This window comes from Pyrgilauda ruficollis, unplaced genomic scaffold, assembly GCF_017590135.1.
Source record: "Pyrgilauda ruficollis isolate IOZ18807 unplaced genomic scaffold, ASM1759013v1 scaffold23, whole genome shotgun sequence".
Taxonomy (NCBI): Eukaryota; Metazoa; Chordata; class Aves; order Passeriformes; family Passeridae; genus Pyrgilauda; species Pyrgilauda ruficollis.
In genome coordinates this window covers 17,561,549-17,575,853 of record NW_024522539.1, presented here as the reverse complement: position 1 = coordinate 17,575,853, position 14,305 = coordinate 17,561,549, and the positions used below count along the sequence as shown (strand labels likewise).

The 14,305-nt window shown below is 55.8% G+C and overlaps 1 protein-coding gene across 2 annotated transcripts in view; it reads right to left on the bottom strand.

Annotated features, from left to right (window-relative positions):
- Positions 1-241: 241 nt before the first annotated feature.
- The window catches only part of CD276 (CD276 molecule), a 20,798-nt gene continuing 6,734 nt past the window's right edge, over positions 242-14,305 (bottom strand). The window contains exons 2-8 of one of the 2 annotated variants that reach the window (XM_041469338.1): positions 9,489-9,604; positions 7,450-7,800; positions 6,228-6,524; positions 4,743-4,883; positions 3,439-3,480; positions 1,933-1,968; positions 242-1,190 (exon numbers count right to left, since the gene is read on the bottom strand). In XM_041469338.1, the coding sequence (XP_041325272.1) occupies positions 1,150-1,190; positions 1,933-1,968; positions 3,439-3,480; positions 4,743-4,883; positions 6,228-6,524; positions 7,450-7,800; positions 9,489-9,528 (948 nt within the window). In that variant the 5' untranslated portion in view covers positions 9,529-9,604 and the 3' untranslated portion in view covers positions 242-1,149. The remainder of the gene's footprint in view (positions 1,191-1,932; positions 1,969-3,438; positions 3,481-4,742; positions 4,884-6,227; positions 6,525-7,449; positions 7,801-9,488; positions 9,605-14,305) is intronic. The other variant, XM_041469339.1, reaches the window with a different exon arrangement.

Genomic DNA, 14,305 nt, shown 5'->3' with positions numbered 1-14,305 from the left:
TTGAGAAGGATCTCCCAGGAATTCCCACCCCATTAAGAAGGATCTCCCAGGAATTCCCACCCCATTGTGAAGGATCTCCCAGGAATTTCCATCCCATCTCAGCAGCAGGATTTAATTTAGGAGCCAGCTTGGGCATCCCTGGGGCATTTTCTGACAGGCCCAGGGAATCTTTTCCTCCTGGAATCCCAATCCTTACACCATTCCTGGCCAAACCCCATGGAGCACATGGAGCCGGGAGGGATCGACCAACACGGTCCCAGATTTATTTGTCAAGGCACGAGAAACCCTCCAGATCCCGGATTTTAAAGAAGGACTCGACCCAAGGAGCCCCTGGGGACTTCCCGCGCTCTGGAGCGGGACAGGGATGCTCCAACAGCACTCGGGGTGTCCCCATGTCCCCAGCGGCGCTAGGGACACCCCGGGACACGCCCAAAGCCACCAATCCCACAGGAATGATGAGCTCAGGATGTCCCCAGAGATGTCCCCATGGCAGGACCTCACCCGGCCAGCGGGTGCCCCCTTCCCAAAAACGCCCTGGGATCGTTCCAGTGGGACAAACCCCGCCGGGATCCAGCATTTAAGGCCAGGACGAGTCCGGAGGGACTCAGGGAGCGGGAAAAGGAGCGTGGGGAAGGGGCTCCCGGAGCCCCCCGCGCTCCGGCCGCCATTCCCGAGGCTCTGGGCTCAGGAAGGGTGGGGAAAGGTGCCCGGAGCAGCACCAGAGCAGGGAACAGGAATGTCCCCCTGGGATGGACACAAGGACATGCAGAAGGACAAGGGGACACCGGGCAGATCCTCACCCCACCTTTCCCGGGAAGGACGGGAGGCGGGGAATGGGAATGGGATGGGGGAGGCGGCAGCTCCGGGTCCTCCTCGCTGGGGCGCCCCGGGGGTGTCACCAGGCTGGAGGTGTCACCGAGCCGGGCGTGTCACCGAGCCGGGGGTGTCACCGAGCCAGGGGTGTCACCACCCAGGGGTTTCGCAGCCCCAGGGTTGTCGCTGCCCCGAGGGTGTCACCGGCTTGGAAATGTCACCTCCCCGGGAGTGTCACCTGCACGGGGGTGTCACCTGCCCGGCGGTGTCACCTGCCCGGCGGTGTCGCCGCTCGCTCGGGGACCCGCGGGCGGGGCCGGGGCTCCGGGGCTGCCGTCAATCGATCTCCTGCTCCTGCTCCTGTTCCTGCTCCCGACCTGGGCGGGGGAAAGGGAATCGAGAGGGAAAACATCGAACTGCCGGGCACGGGATAGGGAACTGCAGGGATGGCACTGACAAATCAACAGATTAATGAATTAATGAAGAACAGATTAATGAATTAATAAATCAATTATTAAGGAATTAATGAATCAATTGATTAATGAAGTAATGGATTAATGGACTAGTAATTAAATAAATAAATAAAGGAATTGATACATGAATAGACTGATGCCTCGATAAATTGATACATTAGTACATTAATGGATTAATGGATTATTGGGGCTGCATCTTGGGAAAATCCAGATCCTTTTTCAGGCTGGGAAAACTCTGGATCCTTTTCTAGGCTCAGAAAACTCGGGATCCTTTTCCAGGCTTGGAAAACTCCGGATCCTTTTCCAACCCCAGCAACTCCCATCATCCCAGAAAATCCATGGCAACTCCAAAAAAACCCCCAAATTCCTTCCAGGGTTGGGTGTGGGGAGGCTTTTCCCAATCCCAAAGCAGTGGGGAAAAGGAGGGATGAGGGATGCAGGAGGTGCTGGATGCTGGGAGAAACCAGGAAAAACCAGGAAAAACTGGGAAATGGAAAACCATAATCTGGGAAAAGCTGATGGAAAATCCATGGGAAAATGAAAACAGGGAAGGGAAAATCCCCCTTGAAACCTGACAAATGTTTCCCACATGGATTTTAGGGAGAAAAGGGGAATGATCCCGGATTTGCCAGAAACATCCACTCACCCTCTCTGCTCTCCGTGTTTTCCAGCAGCTGCAGAGCTGGGAAAAGCGAAAAACATCCCGTGGTCAATCCCATCCCATTCTCAAAGTAAACAGCTCCAAAAATCCCATTTTTGGGGGATAAACCCCAAAAGTGACCCCGTTTCCAATTTCCCTGCAGAATTCCAAGGGTTTGGTCCTGTGCCAGTGGATAAAGGGAATCCCCAGGAACATCGTGGAGCTGCTGGATGCTGGAAAATCACGGAATTGGGAGGTTTTATTTGGGAATTTTGCTATTTTATTAGGGAATTGGGAGGTTTTATTAAGGAATCCCGTCATTTTGTTAAGGAACTGGGAGATTTTATCTGGGAATTCTGGCATTTTATTAAGGAATTGGGAGGTTCTGTTTGGGACTTGGCAGATTTTATTAAGGAATGGGGAGGTTTTTTAAGGAATTGGAAAGCTTTCTTTGAGAATTCTGTCATTTTATTAAAGAACTGGGAGGTTTTATTCAGGAATTCTGTCATTTTAATAAGGAATTTGGAGATTTTACTGGGGAACTTGGAGGTTTTATTCGGGAATCAGGAGGTTTTATTCAGGAATTGGGAGATTTTATTAAGGAATTTTGTCATTTTATTCAGGAATTGGGAGGTTTTATTAAGGAATTGGGAGATTTTATTAAGGAATGGGAAGTTTATTAAGGAATTCTGTCATTTTATTAAAGAAATAGGAAGGTTTTATTCAGGAATTCTGTCATTTTATTAAGGAATTTGAGGTTTTATTATGGAATTTGGAGATTTTATTATGGAATTCTGTCATTTAACTGAGGAATGGGGAGGTTTTATTCAGAATTAGGGGATTTTTTAAGGAATGGGGAGATTTTATTAAGGAATTCTGTCATTTTATTAAAGAAATATGAAGGTTTTATTTGGGAATTCTGTCATTTTATTAGGAATGGGGAGGTTTATTAAGGAATTGGGAGGTGTTATTAAGGAATTCTGTCATTTTCTTAAGGAATTGGGAGGTTTATTAAGGAATGGGGAGGTTTGATTAAGGAATTCTGTCATTTTATTAAGGAATTTGGAGATTTTATTTGGGAATTTGGAGATCTTATTGAGGAATGGGGAGATTTATTAAGGAACGTGGAGATTTATTAAGAAATGAGGAGGTTTTATTAAGGAATGGGGAGGTTTGATTTGGGAATGGGGAGGTTTATTATGGAATTGGGTGCTTTTATTATGGAACTTGGGAGGTTTTACTCAGGAATTGGAAGATTTTATTAAGGAATGGGGAGGGTTCTTAAGGATTTGGGAGGTTTGATTAAGGAATTCTGTCACTTTATTGGGGAATTTGGAGGCTTTATTTGGGAATTGGGAGATTTTATTGAGGAATGGGGAGGTTTATTAAGGAATGAGGAGGTTTGATTTGGGAATGGGGAGGTTTATCCAGGGTCAGGGCTGTCAGAAAATCGGGAATAGGGAAGGGGCCGAGCGCCCGGAGCGCCACCCCGACCCAGGACGGGGCACCCACCTGTCTTGGGCTCCTCCCCCTCCTCATCCCGCTCCTCTGGCCCTGGAAAACAAGGATCCCGAGGTGGGAACCCCATTCCTGGGATTCTGGGGGTGCCCCTTGCAGCATCCTGGCCTTTCCAGGGCGCCACATTCCCGAAAATCCCAGCGGGAAAAGCCCCAGCTCCGAGGGACACCGTGGGTTTGGCACAGCTAAAAACCGCCTGGAGAGGATCCCTGGATCCCCCAAAATCTGGGATACCCCAAACTGGGAGGCTCTTCCCTCCCTCCAGCACCCACTGGCATCCTGGGAGGCTCCCACCCCCTGCTGCTGTTCCTGGGAGCAAAATCCATGGAAAAAAGGTAATTCCCAATAGAAACCGGGGGAAAAATCCATGGGAAAAATCCCATGGAAAAAAAGGTAATTCCTGAGGAAACTGGGGGCAAAATCCATGGGAAAACTCCCATGGAAAAAAGGTAAATCCCAATAGAAACTGGGATCACAACCCAAGGAAAAAAGGCAATTCCCAAGGGAAACTGGGAGCAAATTCGTGCAAAAAACCCATGGAAAAAAGGTCATTCCCAAGAGAAACTGGGAGGAAAATCCATGGAAAAAAGGTCATTCCCAAAGGAAACTGGGGGCAAGAATAATGGAAAAAATCCATGTTAAAAAAGGTAATTCCTGAGGGAAAGTGAGAGCAAAATCCATGGGAAAAAACCATGGAAAAAAGGTAATTCCTAAGGGAAACTGGGGGCAAAACCCATGGGAAAAATCCCTTGGAAAAAAGGTAATTCCTAAGGGAAACTGGGGCAAAACCCATGGGAAAAATCCCATAGAAAAAAAGTAATTCCCAATAGAAACTGGGAGCAAAATCCATGGAAAAAGGACATTCCTGAGGGAATCTGGGGGCAAAATCTATGGAAAAAATCCATGGTAAAAAGGCAATTCCCAAGGAAAACTGAGAGCAAATCCATGTTAAAAAAAAACATGGGAAAAAGGTCATTCCAGGGGGAAACTGGGAGCAAAATCCATGGAAAAAAGGTAATTCCAGAGGGAAACTGGGAGCAGAATCCATGGAATAAAGGTAATTCCTGAGGGTGGCAGAGCCCAGGACGTTTTTTGGGAACAAATCCCCCTGTGGTACAAACAGCACCCCATAAAAATGTGGAATACGACCCAAAATGGGAAAGGGACGTGGGAAAGGAGCCCGGAGGTGCCGGAGATGTCACGGCCACGGGGAAAGGGGACAGGCGTGGCAGTGCCACTCCCCGGTGTCCCTCCGCTGCCACCCCCATCCGTCCCCTCCCAGCTTTCCCGGGATTCACCTGCGCGCTCCTCGTCCTCCCGGCAGCTCTCCCGGATCTTCTGGTGGCACACGAAGGCCAGGACGCCCAGCAGGGCCACCACGCACACGGCCAGGGCCACTGTCACCCACAGGGCCACCGCCGGGAATGCCAGGGGCTGGCCTTGCGGGGAGGGACGGAAAAGGGCCTGGATCAGCACCCGGGAATGGTGGGGTGACCCCACTGCCAGGATGATCCCATATCCAGAGTGATCCCAGATCCAGGGTGATCCCACATCCAGGATGATCCCATATTCAGGGTGACCCCATAGCCAGGGTGATCCCATTGCTGGGGTGATCCCATATCCAGGGTGATCCCATATCCACGAGGGGTGACCCCACTGCCAGGGTGATCCCACAGCTGGGTGATCCCATATCCAGAGTGATCCCATTGCCAGGGTGATCCCAGATCCAGGGTGATCCCACACCCAGGATGACCTAAAACCCAGGATGATGCAACATTGAGGGTAACCCCACATCCAGGATGATTCAAGGTGATCCCACATCCAGGGTGATCCCACATCTGGGGTGATCCCACATCCAGGATGATTCCACATCCAGGATGATCCCATATTCAGGGTGACCCCATAGCCAGGGTGATCCCATTGCTGGGGTGATCCCATATCCAGGGTGATCCCACACCCAGGATGCTCCAGCACTGAGGGTGACCCCCACCCACAGTGATCCAGGATGATCCCACATCCAGGCTGGATCACAACCCAGCCCCAGGAACTGCTTCCTGGGGGCATGGAATGTCTCCACGGAAGTCCTGAAGGTCACCTGCTGCCACCCCCTGCCACGGGCAGTGCCACCTCCCACTGTCCCAGGCTGTTCCAAGCCCCACCTGGGACACTGCCAGGGATCCAGGGACAGCCACGGCTGCTCTGGGAATGCCAGCCCAGCCGGGAATCCCTTCCCAACATCCACCCTCTGGCTGGCTCTGGGTGGCACTGCCACCTCCCACAGCCCCTCCTGGGTGCCACCATGGTCACCTTCCCCAACCCTTCTGGGTGCCACCACAGTCACCTTCCCCAATGCTTCCTGGGTGGCTTTGGGTGGCAGTGTCACCTCCTCCAGCCCCTCCTGGGTGGCCTTGGGTGGCAGTGTCACCTCCTCCAGCCCCTTCTGGGTGGCTTTGGGTGGCAGTGCCACCACAGCCACCTCCCCCAGCCCTCCTGGGTGCCACCAAGGTCACCTTCTCCAGACCCACCTTGGATGGCTTTGGGTGCCAGAGCCACCACAGTCATCTCTTCCACTCCTCCTGGGTGCCACCACAGTCACCTCCCCCAATGCCTCCTGACTGGCTCTGGGTGCCAGTGTCACCAGTGTCACCTCCCCCAGCCCTCATGGGTGCCACCACAGTCACCTCTAATAATGCCTCCTGGCTGGCTCTGGGTGGCAATGCCACCTCCCCCAGCTCTCCTGGCTGGCTCTGGGTGGCAGTGCCACCTCCCTGTCCCCGGCTCACCCGTGATGGTGACAGAGGCGTGGCCGTGTTGGCGCAGCGCGGCGTTGAGCACCAGGCACGAGTAGGTGACGCTGGGCTCCACCAGCACGCGCAGGACGCTGCGCACCTCGAAGAGCCCCTCCTCGTTGGCCACCTGCCACGTGGTGACGTTGGCAGTCAGGTTGGCACCCCGGCTGTCCTGCCACAGCACGCTGGCCTCGGGGTAGCCGCGGGACGCGTGGCACGTCACCTCGGCCACGTCGCCCGGCTTCAGGTCCTTGCTGGGCTCCAGGTGCACGCTGGGCTTGGAGTAGGGAGCTGTGGGGACAGGGGGGACAGGAGAGAGGACTGGCATCAGGAGCGGGGCCAGCCGGGATTGGGATCTTGCAGCTGCCAGGATTGGGATCTTGCAGTGCCAAGGCCATCCCCAGCTGGGGGCCACTGCTGGCACACGTGGCCCCTCTCCATCAAGGCACGGCACAGATTGTGCTGCCCAAGGAATATTTTGGGAAGACACAGCAGGAGATAAGAGGGGACCGGAGTGAGGATTGGGATGGGGAGCTGGGCCAGCCAGGATTGGGATGGACTCTTCCAGCTGTTAAACCCATCCTCAGCTGAGGGTCACTGCCAGCCAAGGTGGCCTCGCAGCCAGGAGCCTCAGCAGGGCACGGATTGCACTGCCCAGGGAACATTTTGGGGAGGTGCTGTGGGGGACAAAGGGGAACAGGAGAGAGGATTGGCATCAGGAACAGGGCCAGCTGGGATTGGGATCTTGCAGTGCCAAACCCATCCTCCACTGCTGGCCGAGGTGGCCGCTCTCTGTCCCTCCCCTGGGAATATTTTGGGGAGGTGCTGCAGGGGACAAGCAGGGACAGGAGTGAGGATTGGGATGGGGAGCTTGGCCGGCCAGGATTGGGATGGACTCTTCCAGCTGCTAAATCCATCCTCATCTGAGGGTCACTGCTGGCACACGTGGCCCCTCTCCACTGAGGCAGGGCGTGGATCGCGCTGCCCAAGGAATATTTTGGGGAGGCACAGCAGGAGATAAGAGGGGACCGGAGTGAGGATTGGGATGGGGAGCTGGGCCAGCCAGGATCGGGACAAGCTCTTCCAGCTGCTAAACCCATCCTCAGCTGGCTAAGGCGGCCCCTCAGCCAGGAGCCTCAGCAGGGCACGGATTGCACTGCCCAGGGAACATTTTGGGGCGGCGCAGCCGTCACTCCTGACCTCCCGTGCTCCTCACCCGCCACCTGCAGCGCGACGGCGGCGCTGTTGTAGTCGCGCACGCGCACGAAGCAGGTGAAGCTGCCCTCGTCGGCGATGCGCACGCGGCGCAGCAGCAGGGACACGTTGCCCCGTGGCAGCTGGTCGTAGAAGAGCGCCGTGCGGTTGGCGTAGCCGCGACCCTGGTCCTGCAGCCGGTCGCGGCCCCCGGAGAAGCCGTGCACCAGGCGCTTGGTGTCCGTCAGCTGCCAGATGAGGCTCAGCTCGGCCACGCTGAAGTTGGCGTCGGGAGAGAAGGAGCACAGCAGGGTGGCGTCGTGGCCAAACAGGGCCACCACGGGCTCCTCCGGCACCTGGATCTCCATGGCACCTGCGGGAGGGGACGGGGACGCGCTGTGACAGCTGCAGGAGAACCTCCTGGATTCTGCACCTGGATGGTGCCAGAGAAAATCGAGGGATGCCCGTGGGAGGGACACGTGGGCAGGTGGCATCTCAGGATTGTCACTGGACATGCCACGCTGATGGGAAGGGGACAGTCCCACATCCAGCACCAAACTGGGGCACCTAAGCTGCCAGGAGCACCCAAATCTGGGTAACATCCAAGCAATGCCCATGGGAGGGACACATGGACAGGTGACATCCCACAACTGTCCCTGGCCATGCCACCCTGATGGAAGGGGGACAATCCCACATCCAGCACCAAACTGGGGCACCTTCAGCTGCCAGGAGCTGCCAGCAGCAGCCACAGGCACCCAAATATGGATAACACCCAAGCAGGCCCATGGGAGGGACACATGGACAGGTGGCATCTCAGGACTGTCACCAGACATGCCACCCTGATGGAAGGGGGACAATCCCAGACAAACCAGAGGCACCTTCAGCTGCCAGGAGGACCAAACCTGGATAACATCCAAAAAAATTGAAGGATGCCCAGGGAAGGGACACATGGGCAGGTGGCATCTCAGGATTGTCACTGGACATGCCACGCTGATGGGAAGGGGACAGTCCCACATCCAGCACCAAACTGGGGCACCTAAGCTGCCAGGAGCACCCAAATCTGGGTAACATCCAAGAAAACCGAGGGATGCCCATGGAAGGGACACATGGGAGGGACATGCAGGCAGGTGGCATCCCAGGATTGTCACCGGACATGCCACCCGGCTGGAAGGGTGACAATCCCACATCCAGCACCAAACTGGGACATCTTCAGCTGCCAGGAGCTGCCATGGGCACCCAAACCTGCTCTGGGACACAGAGTCCGGATTGTCCCCAGGGGGACAGGATGGCTGGTGGCAGCGGTGGGGACACGGTCCCCAGGAGGAGCCAGCCCTGGCCAGGCTGGCAGCGCTAGGTGGCACCAGTGCTCCAGCACAGTGCCAGCCGGGGTGGCACAGTGCAATTCCAGCTCATCCCAGTGCCATGCAATGATTCCAGCCCCATCCCACTGCCATGGCACAATTCCAGCTGATCCCAGTGCCACGGCACAATTCCAGCTGATTCCAGTGCCCTGGCACAATTCCAGCCCCATCCCAGTGCCATGCAATGATTCCAGCCCATCCCAGTGCCATGGCACAATTCCAGTCCCTTCCCAGTGCACTGGCACAATTTCAGTCCCTTCCCATGGCCAACACATCCCGCAAGGTGATGAGGGCAGGGATGGCACAGGGAATTTTTGGGAAGACGCCGTGCTGGGAGGATGAGGAGGGCGGGCAGGAGCCGTGCCAGGCCCAGACACGGGCAGGGAGAGGGCACCGGGCTCACAGCCGGCCTGGCTCCAGGCACATCCCCAACACCTCGGCTCTGTCCAGGTAATAAACACCGGGAGCCAGCCTGGCTGGAACTGCACTGGCACTGCCAACAGTGCTCCTGGGAACAGGGATCCACCAGGATTGAGTGATCCCGTGGCAGGAAGGAGCTGTCCCCTGGCAGGAGCTGCCACCCGAGGCTGTCACCCCAGGAAGCACCAATCCAGGAGATGCCAGCTCGGGGCACGGCTCTCTTGGGACACGGGTGGCACTGGGACATCTCCTGCGGGGCGCTGCCACCAGCCCCACTCACCTGCCAGGCTGAGTGCCAGGATGAGCAGCGGGAAGGGCATCCTTGGCACGGGAAGAGCTGGGATGAGGGAGCAGGAGCGGGAATCCCGGCGGGAGGACCCTTCTGGGAATCCTGAGCTGGGGGAAAACACAAGGAAAGGCTGGGATGGTGCTGGGATGGAAGGACAGAGCGAGGGAAGGGAACAGGCCAGGGATCCCATGGCATTCCCAAGGATCCCACACCAGCCATTCCCAGGGATCCTCCAGCATTCCCAGGGATCCCACACCAGTCATTTCATTTCCAAGGATCCCACAGCAGCCATTCCTGGGGATCTCATGGCAGCCATTCCCAGGGATCCCACTGCAGCCATTCCCAGGGATCTCATGGCAGCCATTCCTAGGGATCCTGGGGATCCCACACCAGCCATTCCTGGTAGCACCACCCCATCAGACACCACGGGAAGGGATTCAGCTCCAGCCTGGCACGACCCAAGGGATCGCTGCATTCCCAGCACTGATGGAGCTGGTGGCAGCAGCTGTGGCTTGTGAGCCCCTTCCCTTCCCTTCCCTTCCCTTCCCTTCCCTTCCCTTCCCTTCCCTCCTATCCGCTCCAGCCCCATGCTCCAAGAGGAGCTCCCAGGGGCCGGGATTTCGCTCCAAGCCCATCGGGAGCAGCTCCAAGGGACAGGGCTGGAGCCCCTTCCCTTCCCTTCCCTTCCCTTCCCTTCCCTTCCCTTCCCTTCCCTTCCATCCGCTCCAGCCCCATGCTCCAAGAGGAGCTCCCAGGGGCCGGGATTTCGCTCCAAGCCCATCGGGAGCAGCTCCAAGGGACAGGGCTGAGGATTCCCGGCAGCCCCGGGGCCGCGAGGCTCAGCCCCGCCCGCAGGGAGGCAGGAGAAGCCCCGGGATGGGTGCCCGGAGAAGGGGAATGAGAGCGGAGCTGGACGCGCGGGAGTGAGGGCAGAGTGCCCGGCCCCGCCGCATTCCCGAGGAGCCGCGTGACCCGCGGCAGGAACAGCTCCGGGCAGAGCGCCACTGCGGGTCCCTCCCTGGCCCTTCCCTGGCCATCCCCGGGTCCCGCACTGTCCCCTCCCTGGGCCATGCCAGCCCATCCCAGGGTCCCGCTGGGACCTGTGGGGTCCTGTGCCTGTGGGGTCACGGCACTGCCCCTCCCTGTGCCAGCCCATCCCAGGGTCCTGCTATGTCCTGTCCCTGTCCTCTCCCTGTCCCATCCCATCCCCGTGTCCCGCTGTGTCTCCTCCCTGTCCCATCCCATCCCCGGGTCCCGCTGTGTCCCCTCCCTGTCTCACCAGGGTCCTGCTATGTCCTGTCCCTGTCCTCTCCCTGTCCCATCCCATCCCCGTGTCCCGCTGTGTCTCCTCCCTGTCCCATCCCATCCCAGGGTTCCCCTGGGTCCTCTCCATGCCCCAGCACATCCCAGGGTCCCGTTGTGTCCCCTCTCTGTCCCCTCCCTGTCCCATCCCATCCCATCCCAGGGTCCTGCTGTATCCCCTCTCTGTCCCATCCCATCCCCGGGTCCCGCTGTGTCCCCTCCCTGTCCCCCTCCCTGTCCCATCCCATCCCATCCCAGGGTCCTGCTGTATCCCCTCTCTGTCCCATCCCATCCCCGGGTCCCGCTGTGTCCCCTCCCTGTCCCCTCCCTGTGCCATCCCATCCCCAGGCCCCGCTGGGTCCCCTCCCTGTCTCATCCCTGTGCCATCCCATCCCCAGGTGCCGCTGTGTCCCCTCTCTGTCCCCTCCCTGTCCCATCCCATCCCCGGGTCCCTCTGTGTCCCCTCCCTGTCCCCTCCCTGTGCTGCCATCCCATGCCAAGACCCCTGCCCAGAGCTCCTGGCACCGGCACTGCCACCCCTGTGGAGTCAGGGCACGGCTTTCCTGGGGTGCAGCAGGAACAATTGTGGTCCCATTCCCTAAATCCCCTTTACTTGGGACAATGGCAGCGCCAAAGGGCGGCTCAGCTCAGCTCCCACGGGGAAACTGAGGCACGAGGGGAAACTGAGGGATGAGGGAAACAGGTATAGAGGGAAACTGAAGCACAGGGAATGGGGGAAACTGAGGTAAGGGGAAAACAGAGGTATAGAGGGAAACTGAGGCACAAGAGGAAACTGAGGCACAAAGGGGAAACTGAGGCACAAGGGGAAACTGAGTCAAGGGGAATGGGGAAAACTGAGGCCTGTTTCTATCCCAAGAGCCCTAGGAGCGCTTCCCCTCTCCTTCCCTCCCCAGCACGAGGCAAAGCGAACAATCCAGGATTTTTCCCACCCCTGTCCCAACCTTTTCCCAACCAGACCCATCCCAGGCAGCTGGGAAGGAGGGAAAGGGCGATGGGGGGAGAGGGAAACCCCAACTCATCCCCCCTGGAACCGTCCCCTTCTCCTGGGGACATTGAACAAATCCCCTTTGCCCTACAGTGACCCTACAGCTCCCGCCAGGCCGGCTCAGGGGGTCACAGGAAAGGGACACCCGTGTCCCCAACCCTCCTGCTGCCGTGACTCAGTTTCCCCACGACTGCAGAGGGATCTCCAAGACATCAAATTGGAATAGAAAGAATCCCACAAAAACTTCCCTTCAGAAAGCCATGGAATAATTAAACCCCCCAGAACCTCACCTCACCCTTTCCGTGGTTTTTTATAATCCCAAATTATCCCCCGAGGTGTCAAGGAAACACCCACGGGTCCAGGGAGAAATCCTGGCCTCCCAGTGACCCAAGCCCCAAGGAAGATGTTAACCCTTTCAGTGCTTCAATCCTCCCTCCAGTGAGAGGAAGGAACAAGACATAAAAGAACAACGTGAAGACATAGATGAAAAAGAAGTCCCAGATGGGAAGGATGAGGAGATGCCTTAATTTTAGGGTTAAAATCCTCTTGTAAGCTATAAAGAAAAAGACTCTTTTTCCCTATAATGCATGGAACTATTGGGAGATGAAGAGTTTAATTAATATTGAGCAAAGACCTCCACACTAAAATAAGCAGATGTTAAGGCAGCTGTGATCCCACGAAAAGTTTAAACAGAGAAAAAGAAAAGAGTGATGAAACCCTGTGCCCCCAGGAAAAAAAAAGAAATCTGTGTTCCCAGAGATGAAGATGATTTTAGAGATAGATAATGAGAACTTTTACCTTTAAACAGCTCATCCTTAAAACAATACCCCACAAGTGAACATAACCCATAAACAAGCTGTGGGAAGGCTTGTAGGAAACAAGAGAGGCTTCAGGATAACAAATAATAAATTTCAAATAATAAATTTCCCTGGGCAGCTGCTATTCGATGATATTTGGTGATATTTGTAGAAGAGCCACGAGAGAACTGACTTTTTTCCTCCCAAATGAAACCCTGTGCCCCCAGGAAAAAAAAGAAATCTCTGTTCCCAGGGATGAAGATGATTTTAGAGATAGATAATGAGAACTTTTACCTTTAAACAGCTCATCCTTAAAACAATACCCCACAAGTGAACATAACCCATAAACAAGCTGTGGGAAGGCTTGTAGGAAACAAGAGAGGCTTCAGGATAACAAATAATAAATTTCAAATAATAAATTTCCCTGGGCAGCTGCTATTCGATGATATTTGGTGATATTTGTAGAAGAGCCACGAGAGAACTGACTTTTTTCCTCCCAAAAATCTCCATAACATCAACAGAAAGACTACTCTCCCTAAGTGAACTAAAGAAAGATTATTTTAGAGCAGTAAACTAAGTAAAAATTTAATTTTTGGGGTATCTGGGTCAGCCCCCCCTCTGCCCCTCTCCTCGAGCCAAGAGCCAGGCTCTGCTCAGGACTATTTTTAGGCCCTGCTCAAGTTGTGGGTGTGCAGCAGCAATGCCCACGTGGGGCTCGGTGGGGATGGGCTGTGGAAAGGTGGGACACGGCCCCCAAATCCCACCGGGGGCTCGGGGTGGGGTGTTTGGGGCTAGGAAGGGACGAGGATTCAGGGGGACACCTGGCAGGAGGAAGGGATGAGGATTTGGGGGGATGCTGGGAAGGAGGAAGGGACAAAGACTTGGGGTGCAATACTGGGAAGGAAGAAGGGATGAGGATTTGGGGTGATACTGGGAAGGAGGAAGGAATGAGAATTAGGGGTGCAATACTTGGCAGAAGGAAGGGACGAGGATTTGGGGTGATACTGGGAAGGAAGAAGGGATGAGGATCTGGGGTGATATTGGGAGGAGGAAGGGATGAGGATTTAGGGTGCAATACTTGACAAAAGGGACAAGGATCTGGGGTGCAATACCGGGAAGGAGGAAGGGATTTGGGGTGATACTGGAAAGGAATAAGGGACGAGGATTTGGGGTGACAATACATGACAGAAGAAAGGGACTGGGATTCGGAGTGATCATTGCCGGGAGGAAGGAACTGGGATGGGGTGCAATACCGGGAAGGAGGAAGGGATTTGGGGTGATACTGGAAAGGAATAAGGGACGAGGATTTGGGGTGACAATACATGACAGAAGAAAGGGACTGGGATTCGGAGTGATCATTGCCGGGAGGAAGGAACTGGGATTTGGGGTGATCCTTGCCGGGAGGAAGGGATTGGGCTTTGGGGTGATCCTTGCCGGGAGGAAGGGATTGGGATTCGGGGTGATCCTTGCCGGGAGGAAGGGACTGGGATTCGGGGTGATCCTTGCCGGGAGGAAGGGATTGGGCTTCGGGGTGATCCTTGCCGGGAGGAAGGGATTGGGATTCGGGGTGATCCTTGCCAAGAGGAAGGGATTGGCATTCGTGGTGATCCTTGCCGGGAGGAAGGGATTGGGATTCGGGGTGATCCTTGCCAAGAGGAAGGGATTGGCATTCGTGGTGATCCTTGCCGGGAGGAAGGGATTGG